General features: G+C 49.1%; 1 protein-coding gene across 2 annotated transcripts; it reads left to right on the forward strand.

Moving 5' to 3' along the window:
- Positions 1-9,277: 9,277 nt before the first annotated feature.
- Positions 9,278-23,436, forward strand: SV2A (synaptic vesicle glycoprotein 2A). Of its 2 annotated transcripts, none has more exon segments than NM_173962.2 (13): positions 9,278-9,359; positions 13,065-14,030; positions 15,548-15,728; positions 16,544-16,695; positions 16,812-16,945; positions 17,513-17,602; positions 17,823-17,933; positions 18,104-18,192; positions 18,855-19,019; positions 19,234-19,367; positions 20,165-20,371; positions 20,972-21,131; positions 21,563-22,960. In NM_173962.2, coding segments are annotated over 12 exon segments (2,229 nt in total). In that variant the 5' UTR covers positions 9,278-9,359; positions 13,065-13,408; the 3' UTR covers positions 21,747-22,960.
- The last annotated feature ends 513 nt before the right edge of the window (positions 23,437-23,949 follow it).

Consider the following 23,949-nt stretch of genomic DNA (forward strand, 5'->3'; position numbering starts at 1 on the left):
ACCAATAAGTAGCATAGTATATAATGTGCTAAAGCTAAGCTGTTCAGTGCTGGAGGCAGGATGAGATCAGAACCAGTCAGGGAGTGCCCAAAGATTAGTTCTCAGCCCTTCTCACATTGTGGCACAGAGAACCATTTCAAACAGCACACAGATAGAATGCTTCAGGCTTTAGACTATTGGCTTAAGAACTCTAGCTATCCCAGGCTCTGCCTAGCAGTCCAAAATGCTGAGGGAATTAACATCATTGTCAAGACACACTGGCTGGGAAGCTGCTATCCCTGATGGGAAGCCACAGGGGATTTAAGCAAGGAGATGACAGATTTGGTGTTTTAGAACCATAGTTGCACTGTAGAGGGTAGATTTGGGGGAGATGAAGACTGTTAAGCTATGCATCTGGCAACAATTCAGGTGAGAGTGTGTGTGTGTGTGTTCAGTTGCTCAGTTGTGTCCGACTTGGCCACCCCATGGTCTGTAGCCCACCAGGTTCCTCTGTCCATAGGATTTCCCAGGCAAGAATACTGGAGTGGGTTGTTCTCCAGGGGATCTTCCCGACCCAGGGATCGAACCAGCATCTCCTGTGTCTCCTGCATTGGCAGGTGGACTCTGCCACTTTACCACTGTGAAGCCTCCAGTGGGGAGATATTTAAAAGGCAAGTTAGGACTTGGTATTAGATTGGGTACAATGAATGAAGGGAAGAGTGGAATCAAAGATGAGAGTAGGCAGCAGGAAGAACTTGGGGAAGCAGGATAAAAATGATAAGCACAATTTTGGATATGTTGACTTTGTAGCGTGTTGGAAGGTGTGCAGGTTGAGTCATCTAGTGGATGTCTGATTACATATGCCAAAAGCTTGGGGGAAGGACTTCTCTGGCGATCCAGTGGTTAACACTTTACTTCCACTGCAGGGTATACAGGTTTCATCCCTGCTTGTGGAACTAAGAGCCTACATGCAGAACTTACATTGGCCAAACTAAAATCTTGGGGGAAGATTAGACATGGTATTTCACATCATGACTGGATACCAGGCTTCTGAGTCACAAGGGGATGAACTGACCACCTTAATTTCAAGCAGAGTTCTGCTATATGTGGTCATAAACTGAGGTCCCAGAAATGCTTGGAACCTGGCATAGCTGGATCCTGGCTCCACACACCAGAGGCCAACACTGGAGCATCCCCAGGTGTTGGGAAGCTTTGTCTCAGTCTCTGTGTGCTTTCTGCCTTCAGTTTATATATCAAATGAATGGATTCTTCTGAGATCTCACTTCCTCGATTGAAGATTGAACCTGGGCTGCGACAGTGAAAGCCTGTAATCCTAACCATTAGGCCACCAGGGAACTCCTCCTATGAGGCAATTCTGGCTGTTTTCTGATATCATGTTGATGAATTCACACTGTCATAGAGCAAATTAGTGCCTTTGCTGAATTCCCTACTGTCTTTATTCAAACCACTGTTTTCTCAGACATTCTCAGAATCTCTGAGCTTTTATTCATTCAGTGATTCCCCGAGTACCTCCTCTAGTTATTAAGTTTGACTTCCTTAAATTCTCCTTTATCTTTCCACCCTCTGGTTCTTTCAGACTCTGCTGCTGCTGCTAAGTCGCTTCAGTCGTGTCCGACTCTGTGCGACCCCATAGACGGCAGCCCACCAGCCTCCCCCGTCCCTGGGATTCTCTAGGCAAGAATACTGGAGTGGGTTGCCATTTCCTTCTCCAATGCATGAAAGTGAAAAGTGAAAGTGAAGTCGCTCAGTCGTGTCTGACTCTTAGCGACCCCATGGACTGCAGCCTACCAGGCTCCTCCATCCATGGGATTTTCCAGGCAAGAGTACTGGAGTGGGGTGCTGTTGCCTTCTCCATTTCAGACTCTGCTGCTGCTGCTGCTAAGTCACTTCAGTCGTGTCCTATTCTGTGTGACCCCATAGACGGCAGTCCACCAGGCTCCCCCGTCCCTGAGATTCTCCAGGCAAGAACACTGGAGTGGGTTGCCATTTCTTCTCAGCAATTCTTTAAACAGAGTACGCCTTGCTACTTCAGTTCACACATCTGTTTGTTTTTTAGTTTTCATGCACCCTCTGACATTTTGTAATCGCCCTCCCCCATGTATGAAATTTTAATATCACTGATATGCTGTTGTATCTGTATATGTACTATGGCCCTTTGGAAGGTCATAAACATAACATCTAAGGTTCTCATCTCTGTACCAATTTTTGACTTCTTGGGAGGGGGGCAATACTACTCCCATTGACAATGCAGGCTCTAGACCATGGGTCCTTAATGTTTGTAGGCCATGGGACAGTCCTTTGAGAATATGACAAAACTATGGACCCTACCCAAGAAAAAAATGCATGCATGCATATTTACCCAATATCCTGAAGCAAAAATTCCAGAAGTTTCATGGATCCCAATCTAAGTATCCCCACTAAACTGAATCCCTTAAGAATCCTTAACGACTTTCATTCTATTAATCTGTATCTCCTGAGAGTGTTGAAAGCTGCCTAATATACATAATAATTGTAAAAATGGTGATGGTGGTTTGGTTGTTAAGTCACGAACTCTTGTGTTCCCATGGACCATAGCCTGCCATGGGATTTCCATGGGATTCCCCAAGCAGGAATACTGAAGTGGGTTACCATTTCCTTCTCTAGGGGATCTTCCTGATCCAGGGATTGAACCCTAGTCTCCAGCATTGCAGGTGGATTCTTTACTGACTGAGCCACTAGGGAAGTTCCAACTATAAGAATAATAATAGCTAACATTTACTGAACTCTTACTATATGCCAGGTACTGAACTGTTTTATATGCATTATCTCAATCCTTAAAACAATGCCTTAGGTAGATTTTACTTTTATGATTTTAGATTTTGCTTTTGCACCAGTTTTAAGATGGGGAAGCTGACATTAAGTTCCTTGACCAAGGTCACATGCTAAGAAGCGGTAGGTGTAGTAATTGAAATAAGATCTGTCTGTATGCAGGTCAGGAAGCAACAGTTAGAACTGGACATGGAACAACAGACTGGTTCCAAATAGGAAAAGGAGGATGTCAAGGCTGTATATTGTCACCCTGCTTATTTAACTTACATGCAGAGTACATCATGAGAAACGCTGGGCTGGAAGAAGCACAAGCTGGAATCAAGATTGCTGGGAGAAATATCAATAACCTCAATACCCAGATGATACCACCCTTATGGCAGAAAGTGAAGAAGAACTAAAGAGCCTCCTGAAAGTGAAAGAGGAGATTGAAAAAGTGGGCTTAAAGCTCAACATTCAGAAAACTAAGGTCATGGCATCCAGTCCCATCACTTCATGGCTAATAGATGGGAAAACAGTGGAAACAATGGCTGACTTTATTTTTTTGGGCTGCAAAATCACTGCAGATGGTGACTGCAGCCATGAAATTAAAAGACGCTTACTCCTTGGAAGGAAAGTTATGACCAACCTACACAGCATATTAAAAAGCAGAGACATTACTTTGTCAACAAAGTTCTGACTAGTCAAGGCTATGGTTTTTCCAGTGGTCAAGTAATGGATGTGAGAGTTGGACCATAAAGAAAGCTGAGCACAGAATAATTGATGCTTTTGAACTGTGGTGTTGGAGAAAACTTGAGAGTCCCTTGGACTGCAAGGAGATCCAACCAGTCCATCCTAAAGGAGATCAGTCCTGGGTGTTCATTGGAAGGACTGATGTTGAAGCTGAAACTCCAATTCTTTGGCCACCTGATGTGAAGAGCTGACTCATTGGAAAAGACCCTGATGCTGGGAAAGATTGAGGGCAGGAGGAGAAGGGGACGACAGAGGATGAGATGGTTGGGTGGCATCACCGACTCAATGGACATGGGTTTGGGTGGAATCTGGGAGTTGGTGATGGACAGGGAGGCCTGGCATGCTGTGGTTCATGGGGTCACAAAGAATCGGACACGACTGAGCGACTGAACTGAACTGAACTCAACTCCGTAGCCAACTGCTTAGTCACGTTATACAATTGTTTTTACTGAATAAATACATGTTGAATGAATGAATGTTTTGCCTTGTGACTTATTGGCTTTCTGTATAAGCTATCCCCTCTCTAATTGGATTAAAAGCTCCTCGAGGGTAGGAATTTTGATGCTTCACTTGTTAGCATCTCTCATTGGAACTTTATGGTATCTTCTTTGCGACCCCATAGACTGTAGCCTACCGGGCTCCTCCATCCATGGGATTTTCCAGGCAAGAATACTGGAGTGGGTTGCCATTTCCTCCTCCAGGAGATCTTCCCAACCCAGGGATCAAACCCCAGTCTCCCACATTGTAGGCAGACGCTTTACCGTCTGAGCCACAAGGGAAGCCACTTATGGTATCTTAGAGAGGCTGTTATTGACCCTCTTATATCCCTCTTTATGCTCCCCATCCTGACAATCTCATGTGCATGAAGTGGAGTAGACAAAAAGTAGTGATAGGATATAAGTGGGTGCCTGATGTTGAGGAGTAGTCAATATTCAAAAATATATTTTTGGCATGTTACATGCTTGGCATGCAGGATCTTTAGTTCCCAACCAAGGATAAATTCATGGCCCCTGCAGTGGCAGTGCAGAGTCTTAACCACTGGACCACCAGGGAAGTCCTGAAGAAGAGCCAATTTGATGGATAAGTGGTGAAAGAAGTTACACCAGAAAGTAGTATAAGGCCGTGATTTAAAACCTTGGAAAGCTCTGAAACCCAGAGCTATGAAGCCAGAGACCTATATACTGCATGAACCTACTTATATGAAGCTCTAGAATAGACAAGTCTAATCTATGGTGACAGAAAGGAGATCAGTGGTTGCTAAGGATGGGGAGATTAACTTCAGAATGGCACAACAGAAATTTTAGGGGCAATGTTCTTTATCTTGATCAGAAGGATTGTTAAAACACATGGAACTATACACCTAAGATGGATACATTTTTAAAGGTAAAGAACTCTGCATCTATACTGCCTTTGTTCAAATCCTAGTTTTGCCATTTCTGAGTTGTGTGATTAATCAAGTTACTACTTAAGCAATCAGTGCCTCAATGTCATCTGTAAATGGTAATCATTTCATAGGTTAATGGGGAGGTGGGGTGAGTTAATTGTTGTAAAGTGGTAAGAAAAGTGCCCAAGTCAGGTAACTGCTCTAACAACGTCAGCCATCATTACTATACACCCATTTATCACCTCCTGCTCCACAGTCTTATTTCCCACACCCATATAAGCCATTTGTGGAGAAGAGCGGTCTGAGGGGTAGGAACAAGTCTAGACTAAAAGACTTCCCTGGTAGTCCAGTAGCTTAGACTCCATACTCCCAGTGCAGGGGGCCCGAGCTTCAATCCCAGGTCAGGAACTAGATCCCACACGCTGCAACTAAAAGTTCACATGCCACAACTAAAGATTCCGCATGCTGCAAAGAAGATCTAAGATCCTGCGTGCCGCAAATAAGACTCAGCACAGCTAAATAAATAAATCAGAGATAAACATTAAAAAAGATCTTCAATATTTTTACTTAAGAAATCCTTAGCAGTAGCAGTGTTAGTTGCTCAGTTGTGTCTAACTCTTTGCAACCCCACAGACTGTAACCCACCAGACTCCTCTGTCCATGGAATTCTCCAGCAAGAATACTGGAGTGGGTTGCCATTCCCTTCTCCAGAGCATCTTCCCCACCCAGGGATCGAACTTCAGGTCTCTTGCATTACAGGCAGATTCTTTACTGTCTGAGTTACACAGATCCATAAACAAACAAAACAAATTATTTAAGTATTTCTTAAGGATTTTTACATATGCATGTACTTTTCACTGCCATTTAGATTAAAATGTAGCACATTCCCACCATGTGACCACTATTTCCTCTCACTGTTTAATTTGCTTTTTCTTGAACTTTATGTAAATGGAATCACAGGAGTGTACTCTTTTTTTGCGGGGGGGGGGGGGCGGCGTGGTCTGGCTTCTTTGCTTAGTATTTTGTTTGTGAGATCTTTTTATGCAGCTGTATACTATTTTATGCAGCTATATACCCATGGGGTGTCAAAGAGTAAGACATGACTGAGCGACTGAACAACAACAAATATAGTAATTCAGTCTTTTAACATAGTATTCCCTATATGGGGCTTCCCCACTGGTTCAGCGGTAAAGAATCCACCTACAATGCAGGAGACATGGGTTTGATCCCTGGTTGGGAAGATTTCCTGGAAGAGGGCATGGCAATCCACTTCAGTACTCTCACCTGGAGAATCCCATGGAGAGAGGAGCCTGGCAGGCTACAGTCCATGGGGTCACAAAGAGTTGGACATGATTGAAGCGGCTGAGCATGCACACATTCGCTATATGAATATAGCACAATTGGTTTATACAAGTTTAACCATTCTTTGGCTGACAGACATTTGAAGTTTTTGACTATTACAGATAGAGCTGCTGTGGAAAATCTTGTACTATCTTTTATGTAGGACATATGCACTCATTTCTCTTGGGAGAGTATTTGTTGGATCAGATTTGACTTGTTTTTAAAGGATCAGCCTAACTGCTGAGAATATTGGGTTTTAAATAAGCAAGATTGGAAGTAGGGGAGCCAGTTAGGAGGCTGTTGCAGTAGTTTTAAGGTAAGAGATGATGGTGGCTTAGACTAGGGGGCAGGGGTGGAGAAGTGGTAGACACAGAATATATTTTAAAGGTAGGGCCAACAAGACTTGCTGATGTAGGGATAAGAGAAAGAAAGGAAATAAGGATACCTGTAAGGTTTTTGGCCTGAACACCTTGGTGAAAAGATGGGAAAGAATTCGTTCAGAAGTTTGTTTAAGGATCTGTTAAATTTGAGATGCTTATTAGATATTCATATGGTTGAATTGAGAGATGTTGAATTGACAGATGATGATTTTGAGTTTGAGCTTGGTGGAAAGGTCTGGACCTTTGGAGATAAAAATGTGGGAATTGATATCATAGAGATAGCATTAAGGTTAAGGATCTACTTGAGCTGATCACAAAGAGAGTAGGTGGAAGCAGAGAAGGGCCCTGGACTGAGCCCCTAGGAAACTTAATGTTAGTGGACCCAGAAAAGGGGCCCATGAAGGAGTAGCTGGTGAGGTGCATGGGTCCTTGGTTCTAGGGAGAAATGATGAAGTCTTTCCTCAGAACTTGAAAAATATATCCACCCTTTCCCTCTAAGAGTACAAGATTTCTATTTTAGAAATGGATAAGTAATGGCTAAGCAGAGAGTATGCAAAGACACCTTAAAGAAAAGACATGGCTCCCTGCCAGCAGAACTTGGCTTTAACCTAATTGAAAATATTTACATGTTTAAATGAAGAATATGTCAACCTAAAGAGAAGTCAGCAGTGAATGCTAGTAAAGGGAGAGTCCCTCAGTCCCATGTGGGCACAGCCTTTCCAAGAGCCATCCTGGAAAGAGTGCTTTAACCAGCAGAGTTAACCAGCAGAGTAGTCCAGGAGCATTGGCAAGGCTGCCCACAGCGTAGAGATGGGGGGTGGAGAATTGTAGCCAAGAAGAGTTTTCTGAACCCATTGGCACGACTCCTTGCTGGGGATGGCCAGATGCCATTAAAGATACAACTCCTCCTCTTTGGTTATATCAATGTGCATTTATATGTTGACATTATTGTTGACTTGGTTTAAAGGGAGAGAATGTGCTGGACATGCAGACATGAGTTTTCCTTCAGTGTGAGTGACAGTTAAATTTCTCTCTGTAACTTAACGCTTATGTATTATGGCTATGTGTTTTAGTAAATTGTAAACTTTGTTGGCACAAAACAGTATTCCAAGATGTAGCTTTGTGAAACTCCAGAGACCCATATCTTTGTCAGTGATAAATTCAGTAACACAAATGCCACCTGTGAGGTTGGGGACACCCAGGTGCAAGCCCTCTCCATGTAACGTATCCCAACATTTTGAAACCTCTGTGCTTAACAGAACAGAATCACACATTATTAAATACAAGAGATCCAATGCAGCATCTACTCTAAGCCCCTCATTTTCCAGATGAGAAAACCGGGGTTCAGAGAGACAGAGAACTTGACCAAGGGCCCACAGCTTATTGGAAGTGAGAACCCTGGTCAGTGCTCTGTCCAAATAACCCCAGGCCTTACCTCGAATAGGTAGACTCACATTCAGTATGAGCATCTCCAAAGCACCCTGCTGCCCTCATCTCTGAAGCAAATATGTTCACCAAGTGGTATGTCTTGGATCTCTAAGCCCAGGTTACAGAGGCAAAGGAAAGATAAAGGAAAGAATTGAAACCAATTCACCTCCTTCTTGCCCTGGAAGCAAAAGTGTGTGTGTGTGTGTGTGTGGTAAGAGAAAGTGGGGAAGAGTACTGCGGGAGATTGTTTTGTTTTTTTTTTTTTTGAGTCATTGTAACAAATACCTAGGGCTTCCCTGGTGGCTCAGTGGTAAAGAATCCACCTGCCAATGAAGGAGAGGCAGGAGATGAGTGTTGATCCCTGGGATCAGGAAGATCTTCTGGAAAAGGAAATGGCAACCCACTCCAGTCTTGCCTGGGAAATCCCATGGACAGAGGAGCCTGGCTAGTTAGTCTGTAGGGTAGAAAAAGAGTAGGATATGACTTAGGGACTAAACAACAACAAGAAGAAGCAAATAACTGGAAGGGGAGATGCCCAACTGGTCATGCCCGCTAAACCCCTGCAGCTTCTCCAACCTCTGCTGTCACCAGCAGAACGGAGGACAAGAAGGTCTGATTGGAAATTAATAGTCTGGACTATTTCTGGAAAGAGATAACAAGGATCCAGGAGTTTCCTTCTCTGGCAGTTTAGGATAAAAACCACATTTTGTTACTCTTGCTTCCTCTGAAACAGCCAGGTAAACTTGGAGTGTGAGCAGTCCAGATTTGGGAGTTTGGTTGGGAACAGTGAGGAAGGGAAAGGGACGCTATTTGAAGGCAGAGCGAGTCCCTAAAATTCGTGGGTCTTGCCATTCTGGGACGGAGGCGCTGAGGAAGGGGCTGCCTCGTTCAACGTCTCCCTTTCTGTCTTCCCACTTGCCTTCTTGACATCAGTATTACTTTCCTTAGATCCTTTAGTCTTTAACTAGGAGGGGCTGGTGTCATCTCCAGCTGCCCCTGTGACAGCCCCTCCAGCACCCTCACCACCTCTCCCCAGAACCCCGAGTCCCTCCCCATCCTCTTTTTTTCTTCCACCCCCCCACCCCCCAACAATGGTCTCTCCCGATGCTCTCTGGTGCGGGGGGGGCGGGGGAGGGCGGGGGGAGGGCGGAGGCGGGGCCGGAGCCCGTGGTGGGGCAGGTCTGCATTGCTGCTTCCCCTGGTACCCAGAGCAGACGCCGCTGCCGCCTGCCCCACTGCCGGGACCCCCGCCCTCACCCAGACTCCCTTATCTGGGGGACTCAGCCCAGGTGAGACCCCTCTCTCAGTTTCTCAGCTCCACCCCGCCCCGGGGCAGCAGCATCCTCGCCTTGCCTTGCAGCCATTTTATCCTCCGATGCTTTGCTTGTGGGGAGGGTGACCGTCCCTCATCAGGGGTGAGGGGATTGCTGGTGGTTTGAATGGACATTTATGGCGGTTGCTGTGCTGATCAGAGAGAGAAATATATATATTTATACATATATATGTGTGGAGGAGGGTTGTTTTTCTCTACCTTAACCAAGCCCATACTACTCTCCTCAGATATTAACGGGGGTGGGGGCTTGTAAGGTGGAATAGGGTTCCCTCAAACTCCAATTCCCAACTCATCTTGTCCCCCGCCTCCACCTACCCACACCGACACCACCCCCCCACCCCCCCCACCCCCCCCGCCCCGCGTGATAGATGACCTTGGCTGGGGCGGGAGAATATGCTGCCTCAGTCTGTGCCCCTGGACTTGGGTTGCAGCGGGCGGGGGGGGGGGGGGGGCGGGGGGGTGCGGTTGGGTTTGTGGGGTGTGTGTGGGGAGGCGGTTGGTGGAGGAAGGGCAGATGAAGGAGGGAAGAAAGGGAATGGTGAACGGAAATGTTGGGTAGATAGAGGTGGTGAACAACCAGGCTTGGGGGCACGGTTGGGGGTGGGGCTGGAGGCAGGCAGTCGCTCCGGGGTGGGGGGAAGGGGTGTTGAGTGTTGATGGGCACTAGTCCAGCAGCAGAATCAAGGGTGAGGGGAGGCGCTCAGAGAATGGGTTCAGTCAGTTCTAGGGACTCCGCTCTTACACCAGAGTGGGGCAGGATGGGGAGGGTCGCCGCGGATGCTGGCAGGGGCGGTCTCTATGCCTGCGCGCGTGAAGATCTCCCCTTGCATTCTGGTCCCTGCCACTCCGAATTCCTCCTCGGACATTCTCCGCTGACACCTTGATCTTTTTCCGTCAGAACTGTGGAGACTCCATCTTCCAAACCGTAGGGTAGTATGTAGGCAGGGGTAGTGCAGCCTTGGCTGTTCTGGTGTGGGGATCGAAGCTCAGTTACCCAGCAGTGGTGGGGAGGGGTGCTCCAGCACCTCTCTCCCCCACATCCATGAATGTTTTGATAAGTGATTGCTTTTTAATGACCTTGTCACCTGGGCTAGGGTGGGTTGGGAAATCCAGGTGGCTTCCAAAGTCAGGGGCTTTGATGGAGGTAAGGGGTTCTGGACCTCCCCACCCCACAACCAATCCTGGGCTGACTGAGTTATCCTGAGAGGAGGCCTTTGCTCAGAGTCTCCCGCCTCCCCCCATCCTCTGCAGAAAATCTCCCGGGCATGTTTTCCCATCAGGTGAAGCCAACAGACCTTAAAGGGCCCTGTAACCCTGAATCTTGTCTCCTTTAACCTCTACATCTCCGAGTCTGTCTCCCTCCCACAAGCTTAGCCACCCTGTGCTGCTTTGGGGGCTAAAAATAGCACCGCTTCCTCACCAGCTTGAAGAATTTGTCTTCTTTTTCTCCCTCCTGAGCTCCTGGGCTTGTTGGCCCTGGGGGAGCTGGCTGCTGAGCCTTCACATCCTGCTGTGGCTCCGGGGCCCTCTGTACCCTTCCGGTTCCTCTCAGGGGTGGAGAGTGTAAACAAACACCGAGCGTGGCTCCTCCTGGGCCCATCTGCCTGCGCCAGGGTCTGGGGGGAGATCCTAACTGGGAAGGAAAGGTGAGGCAAGCAAATTGCATGCAGAAAGGGGATTCCACTGTTCCCTCTCTCTAATGGGGGATGGTTTGGGCCTTGAACCACAAGGAAAGAAGGTGACATAGGGGTCACTGGTTCTGGTCATCGTGGTCTACTGCTTACATGTGACCTGAGGGCGTAGGGCTCTGCTTTGCCAGTGCTTCTTTCTGAACTACATAGCATTACTTACCCCTTCTGCCTGGGCCACCGTGTGTGTGTGTGTGTGTGTGTGTGTGTGTGTGTGTGTGTGTGTGTGTGTAAGTGTATGTGTGACATTTAATGAAGGCCCTGGATGGGTGGGAACAGAATGAAGCAGGATATTTTTAGGGGAATGATCTCTGATCAGAATCTAGTCCTGCTTCCTTTGCTTCTATGAAGGAAGAGGGGGTTCTCCCATGCTTGCCTCTGGAGGATGTCTTTTGTGGGGGAGGGGAGGTCCAAGCCCCCTTCATTCTATATCAGCTCCTACGCAATGCGGTATTTATGGACTCCTTTTTCCTTGACTCCTGGAGGAGCAGAAAGGATTAAGGGATTAGAAAGGGAAGCCATGGAGGAAGGAGGTACAGCTATAAACCTTAGATGTCCATGTTGGAAATGTGTTTGATTTTCCACCTCTACCCCGACCAGTGAAAGGGGGCCCATTTATGACATCCTGAAGGAAGGTGGCAAGCCAGTCATCACCTCTTTTTTAGATTTTGGTCTGCCCTTTTCTCCCCATGACCTCAGATTCCACGTCTCCCTTTTTGTGAGTCTTCCATTGTTTGTCTGGAGCAGACAATATAGGTCCAGCTGCTGGCATTTGTTTGAACACAGAGGGGTCTTGGGACTCTGTATTGGGAGGTTACAACAGCATCCAAATGTGACCCCCCCCTGCTTTGCCCTTGATGCTTCTTTCACAGTTTTCAATCTAATAGGAAGGAAAGAAACTAATAGAAGGTCTGTTGTGAGATTAAATTATCACATCAACTTGGAGAAATAGAGATTATTATCCCCAGTTTAAATATAAGGACTCTGAGGCTTAGAGATGTTCAGGAATCTGCTCAAGATCAGTTAGTAAATGGCAGAGCTGGAATTTCAACTTATGTCATCGGATTGTCATGCGCTTTGCACTGAACCAGCTCTCTCCTTGCCAGTATCCCTTTCTGCCATTCACCCTAAAGAGCATCCACAAGTGGCTTTTGTTCTAACGTCTTGTGAGGGAGTGGAGGTCATCTTACCACATTACTGTCACCACAAAGCGTAATAACTAATATTTACTCATCAGTTGTTATGTGCCAGGCACTATGGTAAAGAGCTTATATTCATTATGTCATTTAATCCTTACTTCCCCCTCTTAAATGAGAGGGAACTAAGGCTTTGAGGATCAGAGACATGCTCATGGTCACTTAGTAAGCTGTTGAAGCAGGAAGTCAAATCTAAGTCTGTCTGACTCTGGAAGCTGAGCTTTCACCCACTGAGCTGCGTTGGGAGAAGACTCCTCCCTGTGAAGCCTACAACCATGGAACCTGAGGAAGGACCATGGAAGCCCCATCTTCAGATGCCATCAGTGGTCTGAAGACAACAGGTTGAAGGATTCAGTTGTCCTTCTTTACGTTCCCCCCAAGCTCTGCTCCCAGTAAGAAACCCAGACCAGACTAGAGAAGGGAGTTTTGGTTTCTCTATTTCCTCTTTTATCCTTGGCAGGTGGGTGGTAAAGCAAAGGGTCTGTTCTTGAAGTGGGGCCAGGGATGAGGAGATGGGCTCTGGGTAGCTGATTGTGACTTTGGAGCAAATCCCATAGGTCTAGTCTCCAAGGTCAAAGTAAGGGACGTATACTGAATGGCCCATAGCAGGCCCAGACAATCATCCTTTTTTCCTGAGTCGGGCTTGAGGCCAGCAGGCCATCATCTCTGTAACACAAGGCCCAGGTGGGGCTCTGGGTTGGCCGGAGCACTGTATTGGCCCTCTTCAGTGTCTTAGGCCTCACAACCTCCTTTTTTCTCCCTCTCATCTTTTTCTAGATCTCCAGAGACTCCTGGAAGAGAAGTAGCAGCCTTTTCTGAGTTATCCTGGCTCCCCAGCTTAGCCTCCCCAACCTAGCTCCCCCTCCCGTTCCAGTACCCTCTCTCCCCCTCTTCCTTCCCAATGCATCCAACTGAACTGGGTGTAGGCCAAAGCTCTTCCCTCCCTTCCCCTCCTAAACCCTCACTGGCCAGATCCTATATTCTATTCTGTGCCCAGAGTTACTCAAACACACTTCATCTAAGTAACTCGGGGAAGTGGTCTTTCTGACTCCACGAGCCCTTGTGCAAAATCAGAATAAGGAAGGGGGGAAGATTCGGTGAAGTAGTCCCAAAGCCCCATCATGGAAGAGGGCTTCAGAGACCGGGCAGCTTTCATCCGTGGGGCCAAAGACATTGCCAAGGAAGTCAAGAAGCATGCAACCAAGAAGGTGGTGAAGGGCCTGGACAGAGTCCAGGATGAATATTCCCGGAGATCCTACTCCCGCTTTGAGGAGGAGGACGATGATGATGACTTCCCCGCCCCTGCTGATGGCTATTACCGCGGGGAAGGGGCCCAGGATGAGGAGGAAGGCGGCGCATCTAGTGATGCCACCGAGGGCCACGACGAGGATGATGAGATCTACGAGGGGGAATATCAGGGCATCCCCCGGGCAGAGTCTGGGGGCAAAGGCGAGCGGATGGCAGATGGGGCACCCCTGGCTGGAGTGAGGGGGGGCTTGGGTGATGGGGAGGGTCCCCCGGGGGGGCGGGGAGAAGCGCAGCGGCGGAAAGAACGGGAAGAACTAGCCCAGCAGTATGAAGCCATCCTACGGGAGTGCGGCCATGGCCGCTTCCAGTGGACACTCTATTTCGTGCTTGGTCTGGCACTGATGGCCGATGGTGTTGAGGTCTTCGTGGTGGGCTTCGTGCTGCCCAGTGCTGAGAAAGACATGTGCCTGTCTGACTCCAACAAAGGCATGCTGGGTAAGACACGTTGCGCTCCAGCCCCATCCTGCCCCAAACTCTGGAAAACAGTTCTCTGTGCCTGAGAACTGCTCCTGTCCTCACCACTGCATTCCTGAGGATCCTGGTCCCAAGATACCCCTGGGAGGGCTCAGGGTTCCTCTGTCATGCTCTCTGCCTCCACTCCCCCCACCCTGACACCCTCCTCTAGAGGTTGGGTCATGGTGAGATTGCTTGTGCAAGAGAAAAGGCACATGGGCTGGGGCTTGGGCCTGTAGTTGTGGGGTGTCTGCTTAGTTCTGTAGGAGATGGCTGTGATGGGATGGACCCCCATTTAATGTTTCTTCAAAGCCTTTCCTCTTGTTACCCTGATTATTTCCCCTCTTGGGGGGAACAAGAAGGCAGTATCCAAACCCCTTGATTTAAATGAGGAGAGTCAGTTTGGGGTGGTGGGGGGCTGGGAAGAATCCAGCCAGAGAAGCTGGTCACACTTGCTCTTCGTTAGCATTGGGAATGTTCAGGGGCCAGCGAGTGGTCTTTAATGGCCCTTCCTGATGGAGATCCCAAGGGAGGAAATCCCCTAGAAGGGGATCCCTCAGAAGGGATCAGGTCTTGCTCTGTCACCAAGTTGCCACGAGATCTTGGGCAGTTTCCTTCTCCCTCGGGCTGGGCTTCGGCCTGGGTAAAATGCAGAGTTTGGAGCAGATAACTTTTAAGACCAATTCCAACTCTGATTTTATGAAAGAAGAAAGGAACAGGGGAGTTTGGGGACCAGAAGTATTGGAACTGGAAGGAATAAAAAATGGATTTATATGTGGGCTTCCGTGGTAGCTCTGTAAAGAATCTGCCTGTAATGCCGGAGACTGGGGTTTGATCTCTGGGTCGGGAAGTTACCCTGGAGAAGGAAATGGCAACCCACTCCAGTATTCTCTCCTGGAGAATTCCAGGGACAGAAGAGCCTGTGGGCTACAGTCCATAGGGTCGCAAAGAGTTAGACACAACTGAGCGATTTTCACTTTCACTTTTGGGTGTGTGTGATTTCCTGGGAGGATTGAAGGAATGGAGCCTCTTTCCCAGGGAACATGAGAGACACCTCCTGCCGCTTGGAGGGCATCAAGTAGAGAGGCTAGAGGGGATCCTGGGAGGGTCTGGGAATCTAGGCAGATCCATTTCTCATTCCAGGCAAGCTAGAGATGGGGGTATTGTGTATGCGTGTGTGTGTGTGTGTGTGTGTGAGAGACAGCAAGAGAGTAAGAGTGAGCAATAAGGAATGAGAGGGAAAGAAAGGAGAATTCTAGGGCTGTCCCATGTCTGCATCTCTGCCTTTGAACCTCCAGGCTGCAGAGATGACCTTCCATCTTTGCTCATGTAATGCATCCTCTCTCACTTGATCTCATCTCTGGGTAGACTTAGCTCCTACAAGTCCTTCAGATCCTCTGTCCATGCTGCTGCAGTTTCAGCTCATTTAAATGTCTGGCGAGTGGGAGAACCTTAGTGTGTCTGCTCATATCCCTTCTGCCTCTGTTCTCTTCCTTCAGGCCTCATTGTCTACCTGGGCATGATGGTGGGAGCCTTCCTCTGGGGAGGGCTGGCTGATCGGCTGGGTCGAAGACAGTGTCTGCTCATCTCACTCTCAGTCAACAGTGTCTTCGCCTTTTTCTCATCTTTCGTCCAGGGTTATGGCACTTTCCTTTTCTGCCGTCTCCTTTCTGGGGTTGGGTGAGTGTTCCCCTCATGAGTCCCTGGAAGGCAGGGCTGCGCCTTGGTTGCTGTTATACCTCTAGGGCCCTACATAGTGCCAGGCACACCAGCTATACCTCAAATATGTGTGAACGGAATGAATGAAATCCTCTCCCTTCAGGCCAGTTTCTCCCTGTCCAGGACCTGTCTACTATCTGTCCAGATTGTCATTCCATATCTGGTTCACTCCCGAGTCCTCCACCCTACCTTTTAGTCCCATTCTGAGCCTGGTTCCCTCAAGAGACCCAGTAGGGCTCAACTTCACCACTGGGTATCTGTGGTTATCCCCTTCCCAGAGCATAAATATTTCCTGCATTCAACAACAAACCTTGTTCATACCCACACCTGCCAGAACTCTGAATGCCTGAGCCACCCAACTTCTACACTTCCTCTGCCACCTGCATGTCCCCTTTGCATAGTCTCCCAGCTCTCTTCTGGCCTGCTTCCTCAGATTCCTCTTGCTCTTCTTCCTTTGGGATTTCCCCTCTTTTCTGAATATCGGCTCTCCCTTCCAACTCTGTAGTCATCTTCAAGATTCAATGTTTGTTCCTTCTCATTCCCTGAGACCTGCCTGCCTGTTTCCTAGGATCCCAAGGGTCCCAAGACAAAGGATCCTAGGGTCCCAAGGATGGGTGCCTGATGGCTGGTGGTGAGGGAGCTTATAGGGCATGGTGGTGAGGAGTTTCTCTTTAAAAGGTTCAGAAGATGAAAGGGACTTGGGGATCCAGAGCGCTGGGGTATGGAATCAGGAATTTAGCCATTTTCCAACGCTGAATTCTTGCAATGCCCTTCAGGATCGGAGGGTCCATCCCCATCGTCTTCTCCTATTTCTCGGAGTTTCTGGCACAGGAGAAACGTGGGGAGCATTTGAGCTGGCTCTGCATGTTTTGGATGATTGGTGGAGTGTATGCAGCTGCTATGGCCTGGGCCATCATCCCCCACTATGGTGAGCAGCCCCCAGAAAATGTACCCCAGACTCTGTCTCTCCTCTCCTGTGCTCCCTATGGTAGGACCCTACAGCCTCTGGCCTCTCTGCTGATGCTGTGACTCTGTCCTTGCCAGGGTGGAGCTTTCAGATGGGGTCTGCTTACCAGTTCCACAGCTGGAGGGTCTTTGTCCTCGTCTGCGCTTTCCCTTCTGTGTTTGCCATTGGGGCTCTGACCACACAGCCTGAAAGCCCCCGTTTCTTCCTGGAGGTGAATGGGGCTGGGGCTGGGCTCGGGGGTGGGCAACAGGGGCTCCTGCATTCAAACACCCACCATGGGCTGGGTCTGGTCCACGTGGCAGCCTTCCTTTCCTAGGGTCCAAGGTCTGGGGGGCCTTGATCTCACTTCCTTTGTCTTAGAATGTATTTCCAGAGGAGTTCTGTGGGTGTTAAAACCAGAGGACCTGCTTCACCATGGGTGGCTTAGGGTTTTGCAGGCAGGGGTCCTGACCCTGGCCCTGACTTTACGGTTCAAAAGAGGGTCCTACAGCCCACCCCCTCCCACTTTATCCTGACCCAGCAGGGTGAGGACGCTCCTCCTGCTCTGACTACATACTCACGGACCATCTTCATTTCCCTCGTTTTCAGTTTCTCTTTCCATTGTGCCAAGGGATCCCCAACTCTTGCCCAAGCCTGGTTATCTCTTGCTGTGCTCCCCCTTGGGCTCTTTGGGAGTGCTTGGTGGGTATGCCCCTAGGTCAGGTTGAGAGAGGGGGATCTGTAGCCCTGGGTCAGGGAAGGGCTGACCCGGATGTGGGGATTGTTTCTGTGGCTCTAGAATGGGAAGCATGATGAGGCCTGGATGGTACTGAAGCAGGTCCATGACACCAACATGCGAGCCAAGGGGCATCCTGAGCGAGTCTTCTCGGTAAGCCACAGTCCTCCACGTGCCCACACCTGGCCCCTCCCTGGACTCCTCCCCCGACTCACGCCCACCTTCCTAGGCCGCACTGAGATCTCAGTGGGATCTCTCAGGGTATCATGTCTCCCTCCCATTTCCCACTCTGCTACCGCAGGAGAAACTGGGGTACTTGGAAGGGCTGGAAAGTACAGACTAAGTGACTGCTCACTCCTTCTTTTGACCCCAGGTAACCCACATTAAGACAATTCATCAGGAGGATGAGTTGATTGAGATCCAGTCTGACACAGGGGCCTGGTACCAGCGCTGGGGGGTCCGGGCCTTGAGCCTGGGAGGGCAGGTAATGAGGGCGGGGATAGTGGAGAGGTGGAGAGGAGGGCAGGGCTGGAGCTTGGGGGTGGGGGTGATGCGTGAACTGGAGGGAGCTGGTAGGGGCAGAAAAACTGGGATCTGGAGGTGCTAGAACTACTGGCTGGCAGCCGCTGTATGACTTTGTCCTATTCCGCCTAGGTCTGGGGGAATTTCCTCTCTTGTTTTGGTCCAGAATACCGCCGCATCACTCTGATGATGATGGGTGTGTGGTTCACCATGTCATTCAGGTGAGGAGCTGGGTGGGGTGGGTCGGAAGTGCTGGATGTGATGGTCTGTGGGTTGGGAGAGAGGTGGAGAAAATGGAAATGAAGGGGATGAATAATGAGGGAAGGTGCTGTTTGGATCCCCTCTGATAGTCCACCTGGCTCCTCTACCTCACTCCTTAATCCAACAAACTTATATTATAGGCAGAACAGTATTAAGTTTCTATTCTGTGCCAGGTACCCTGCTGGGATGGAATAGATGTGGTCTCAGTCCTCATGGAATTTACATCTTGGTTTAGGAGCTAGACAAACTAGCTGTAATGAGGAGTGCCCCGGTGGGAGATGTGCACTGGGAACAGGCTTCCCAGCCCAGATTGCTGGTAGGCTGGAGAGGGGATCTAAGTCCTGAAGGAGGAATAGGAGTTAGGCTGAGGGTGGGATGGAGAGACTGTTTTACACAAAAGATAGAGCAAATGCCTGGGAGGTAAGAAGTAATAGGCAGGAGGGTTAGAAGAACCTGAAGTCCCACAGAACCACAGCAGTTGGTGAAAGATGAGATGAGGTGAGAGATGAGGCTGGGGAGGTGAGCATGGTCCTAACATGGGCTGACTCCTCTGTTTCTTTCTCCTTCTGGACTGTGTGGTTCTAATCCATGAGCCCTGATTCCATTGCCCTTGACGCTTCAGCTACTATGGCCTGACTGTCTGGTTTCCCGACATGATCCGCCATCTCCAAGCGGTGGACTATGCAGCCCGCACCAAAGTGTTCCCTGGGGAACGTGTGGAGCACGTGACTTTTAACTTCACCTTGGAGAATCAGATCCACCGAGGGGGACAGTACTTCAATGACAAGTATGTGGGGATCTTTGAGCTTCACCCCTTCCACCTCTCCTACCCTTTGCCTTTTTTGTGAGTCTGGGGGTTCAGAGACAAGCTGTTTGGGGGCAAAGACCCGTGGTTCTTCTCAACCCTGCAGCTTCCTGTCTTACTTCACTGTTACTTCACGAGTGTTGGAGGAGGGTGTAAGAATGAGGGGAAGGTGGCTTTCATCATCCTGGCTTTACAGGTTCATTGGGCTACGTCTGAAGTCAGTATCCTTTGAGGACTCCCTGTTTGAGGAGTGTTATTTCGAGGATGTCACATCCAGCAACACATTTTTCCGCAACTGCACGTTCATCAACACCGTGTTCTATAACACTGGTAAGGTGGGATGGCTAGAGGCTGACAGACCAAAGGATTGGGTGGACCCTGAGCTGGAGAAAGGGAACCTTCTTCATTCCCTAACTCAGGGTTCTCAAGCTGAGCTCTTCAGAGCCTTGGAGGTGATAGGGGGGTCTGTTAGTTACTACTAACAATTACAACAATCTAATGGTAATTGATCATTTTTCTGTAATAAGTAGAACATCTGACGAAAACATCAAGTTTGTTTGCTTTTGGCTAGAATTGAAACAACTTAATATTGTGATATTAATGCACTTTTGAAGAGGGCAAAATCATTCAAAAGAGCAGCCTTGGGAAAAAAAGAAAAACAATCCTTTTCTTTAACAGGGATTCTCAAACTATACGCACATGAAATGCTGGTTTTGTGAGCTAGACTCAGGTTTCCCACCTCTAAATGGAGTGCTGAATGAGTTTTCCTATCTTGCAGAAAAAAAATGGATAGGATTCTAAGGCTTTTTAATATTTGCTCAGTAATTTGTCCTAAACTTATGGCTCTGCTACTGCTTAGAGTAGACAAAAAGAATGAACAAGAAATCAGTAGACATCATTAGGAGAAAACATAGCAACAGCCAAGCACACTGTTTCATTTGGTAAACTATGGTCATTTTGTGGCACAAAAGGATCCTAGCTCCTATGGTGTTTTGCCATAGTGTTCTGACTGATTCTGAGAGCCCCGCCTGCTAAACCCCTCAAAGGCAGAGCCCTGAGCATAAGCAATAGCAGCCTCCCTCTCACATGTGCCATGATTGTCTGCCCGTCTTGGCCTTCGCCCCCAGACCTGTTTGAGTACAAGTTTGTGAACAGCCGTCTGGTGAACAGCACATTCCTGCACAACAAGGAGGGCTGCCCCCTGGACGTGACGGGGACGGGTGAAGGCGCCTACATGGTGTATTTTGTCAGCTTCTTGGGGACGCTGGCTGTGCTTCCTGGGAACATTGTGTCTGCTCTGCTCATGGACAAGATTGGCAGGCTCCGAATGCTTGGTAAGGGGGAGAGGCTGGGTGGCGGTGTGTCAGAACTGACTAGGAGGCCAGGGGAGGGCATGGCGGTCACTGGGCTTCTCACCTTAGTCTGTGGAAAGCTTAGCCAGAGAAGGGTCTGTGTCTCACGGCTTCTCCTTGGAGGGAGTGGGGGGAGGTGGGGGCTGCATGACCAGGCGGGGTCTGTTGAGGAAGCTCCTCTGGGGATAGGAGGTGGGCAGAATAGCAAGTCTAGGATACAGGCTTTGGGGTCATGGGTTTTGAATCTCAGCTCCACTGCATTTTAGGTAAGTTACTCACCTCTGTGAACCCAGCTGTCTCATCTGCAACATGGCAGGGATGACAGTACCTCTTAGGAGGCTGACTTATTAGTAATGTATGTAAACCATCCAATTGTTTGGTGCATAGCTTGCACCAAGGAATGGTTGGTACTGATACTGTTAATAAAAAGACAATGTAGGTGAGATTGGAGATGAGGGAGAAGCCTTCCTTTTGGGTACCCTGGCAAAGAAAGTGTCTCATCCTGGTCGAAGGGACAGAGTGGGCTGTGGGTGGCTTTCATCATGGCCACGCTCATGCTGCTTTCTTCCTCCCTGGCTCCAGCTGGCTCCAGCGTGATGTCCTGTGTCTCCTGCTTCTTCCTGTCTTTCGGGAACAGTGAGTCCGCCATGATCGCTCTGCTCTGCCTTTTCGGGGGGGTCAGCATCGCATCCTGGAACGCGCTGGACGTGTTGACTGTTGAACTCTACCCCTCGGACAAGAGGTAACAGGAGTGTGGTGGGGGCAGGGCAGCAGGTTTAGGGCTCAGAGGGCAGGACAGAAACGGGGTGAGGAAGGGGGCTGATGGGGAAGGCATCTTTAGGGGTAAAAGGGTACATATTCCCCTTGAGTTTCTCTTCTAAAAGCTGGTAGCATTTTTTTTTTTTAAGCTGGTAGCTTTTATATTCACTCCTTGAAGTCTTTAACTATTAACCTAATTTTTTGGTGTCCCTTCCCCCTTGCCTCCCAATTTATCTGTATTCCCTGGTTTGTACCCCTCCTCTCTAATTGCTCCATTCTTCCTCTCCCTCTTGGACACTGCTGGCTCTCTCCTTTACCTGCCCTTCTTCCCCCACAAATCCTCCCATGCCCCGTCCTTTGTCTCCCTCCCCGGCCCCTCCATCCCATTTGCTGTGCTGGGGGACTCCTGAGCAGAACCACAGCCTTCGGCTTCCTGAATGCCCTGTGTAAGCTGGCAGCTGTGCTGGGGATCAGCATCTTCACGTCCTTTGTGGGAATCACCAAGGCTGCCCCCATCCTCTTTGCCTCCGCTGCCCTTGCCCTCGGGAGTTCTCTGGCCCTGAAGCTGCCCGAGACCCGGGGGCAGGTGCTGCAGTGAGGGAATCTCGGGCTTTGCGGGTGGCAGGCACACTGTGAGACCAACAATTCCCTCTTCCCGTTCCCTGCCCTGCCATCCTGGCTGCCAGAGCCCTCGTTCCCCGCCTCCTGTTTAGTCTTAGCCATGTATGCGTGAGTGTGTGTGTGTGTATGTATGTGTGTGCATGTGTGAGACCCCGTGGGCAGGGACTACAGGGAAGGCTCCTCCATCCTAGATTTGGGGTGTAGCTCTGTTTCCCACCTCCTACCACCCCTGACTTTGCACAAGAGAAGGCTTGGCCTCACCCTTCTCCCCCAGTGTTAGTGAGAGGCCCTTGCTCTTCCCAGCTCCTGGGGCTTTTCCCCCTTATTCCTTCTGCCTAGGCTCTGGCGAAACCACAAGCAGGTGGTTATGCCGGGGGCTAAGGCTTGATATAGACCATGGACCAAAAGAACTTCTTAGAGTTGGAAGGGCCTAGAGTGCCCTCTCATGCCTCCTGTTGGATGCTGGGAAAGTAGCAATAAACCTCAGCCCCCTGGCCTCCAGTTCCCCCTCAATTTGGGCTACAAGCCTGAATTTTATGAAATTAGCTTTCTGATTCTTATTTATTTATATATTAAGTTCTGAGGCAGCTCAGCAGGACTGTGTGTGTGTGAATGCTTGTATACACTTATGTATGTGTGTGTGTGTGTGTATGTGTGCTGTGGGGTGGGGGTGTCATTATACTGTCCTAAAATACAAGCCAAGGGTAATTTCAGTGGACACACACACAGGTACCTGCTCCCCACAGTACCTCCCCTAATCTTGTTTCTGAGCCTGGCCTGGGTGGCAGGAGCCTCGGCAGGCTGGGAGAAGAGTCTCACAGTCTAGGAACAGCCAAGGGCACCTGACAAAGTTCATCTCCTCCCCATCTCTCAAGAAGCACAGGCCTCCTCTGGAGTGAGAGGCTCTCCCTACACAGCACAGACGGGAACAGCACAGCTGCCCTCCCACCTCGACTGTCTCCTCACAGGCAGAGGAGCAGGGGAGGGGAAGAAACCAGTATGTGGTCAAACCAGCAGATCAAAAGCACAAGGAGCTGGGGCAGGGCAGGAACCGGGCTTTCCTAGCAACTCCTGCACAGTGGGAAGAGTTTCAGCAGTAAGCCGGGGACCCCTAATGCAGGACCAGAAGCCTCAGTTTCCTCATCTCACCCTCCCCACAGGATAGCCAGTGTAGGTTAAGCTGCCCCTGCCCCCCGCCCCCGCCCCGTGTGGTTGCTTTCTTGGGTGCCCCAGTCCTCCACCCCCAACACTGTAGCTGTGATGTGTTGTAGTTTTTAGCTGTTTGTAAATGTTAAAAAGTTAAAAGGAAAAAAGTGAAAACAAACAAAAAAAGAAAATCCAAATTCAGCCGCCTCATGCTGCGTCTGGTGCCCCCACCCTATGGTCACTCCCGTTTTGTAAAAGTGAACCAGGTGGTGACTGTTTAACTCTCTGATGTCTGTGTTCAAAGAACTGCCTTCTCCAGTGCCCAGTGTATGAGTGTGCACCCTCTCTCTTCACCCTTCACTTGCTGGACGCAGCCCTCTCCCCTGCACCTCCCTGGAGGGACCCATCCATCTCCCTTACTCTCCTGGGGAACCCTAAATCTAACTCTGTTGATGTAAAAAAAAAATAAATGAAAAATACTGATGAAAAATAAAAAGGAAACAAATCCTTCAAACCTAAAATGGCTATGTCTGCTTCTTCGCCTCTACCTACATCCAACTTTGTTCTGCATCCTGAGGCAGAAGATGGTGAGCTGGAAAAACAACTCCTTTCTCCAAACTGAAGGCCAGAGTAACACGATGCATCACATTTACTTCCTGAGTTGGCCTCTAAGCTGACCTTTCCACTTTTATAGATAGAGGGTCCTCATAGTCTCCTAGTTTCGAAAACTTGGGGTAATGTCCTACAACTTAATAGCAAAACAACTAATAACCTGATTAAAAAATGGGCTAAAGACTTGAGTAGCCATTTTTCCAAACACATAAAATGACCAATAGGTACTGTTCAGTCGTGTCTGACTTCTTTGCAACTCCATGCAGAGCAGCACGCCAGGCTTCCCGTCCTTCATTATCGCCCAGTTTGCTCAAACTCACGTCCATTGAGTCGATGCCATCCAACCCTCTCATCCTCTGTTGCCTTCTTCTCCTGCCCTCCATCTTTCCCAGCAACAGGGTCTTTTCCAGTGAGTCGGCTTT

The sequence above is a fragment of the Bos taurus genome, chromosome 3 (assembly GCF_002263795.3).
Source record: "Bos taurus isolate L1 Dominette 01449 registration number 42190680 breed Hereford chromosome 3, ARS-UCD2.0, whole genome shotgun sequence".
NCBI classification, from domain to species: domain Eukaryota; kingdom Metazoa; phylum Chordata; class Mammalia; order Artiodactyla; family Bovidae; genus Bos; species Bos taurus.

Bases quoted from the DNA above. Each gene is read 5' to 3' on its own strand.
- SV2A (XM_024984491.2), top strand. From the start codon at position 13,409: ATGGAAGAGGGCTTCAGAGACCGGGCAGCTTTCATCCGTGGGGCCAAA. The intron at 17,603-17,822 runs GTAAGCCACAGT...TTTTGACCCCAG, and splicing joins ATCCTGAGCGAGTCTTCTCG to GTAACCCACATTAAGACAAT. The intron at 19,020-19,233 runs GTATGTGGGGAT...CTGGCTTTACAG, and splicing joins GGACAGTACTTCAATGACAA to GTTCATTGGGCTACGTCTGA.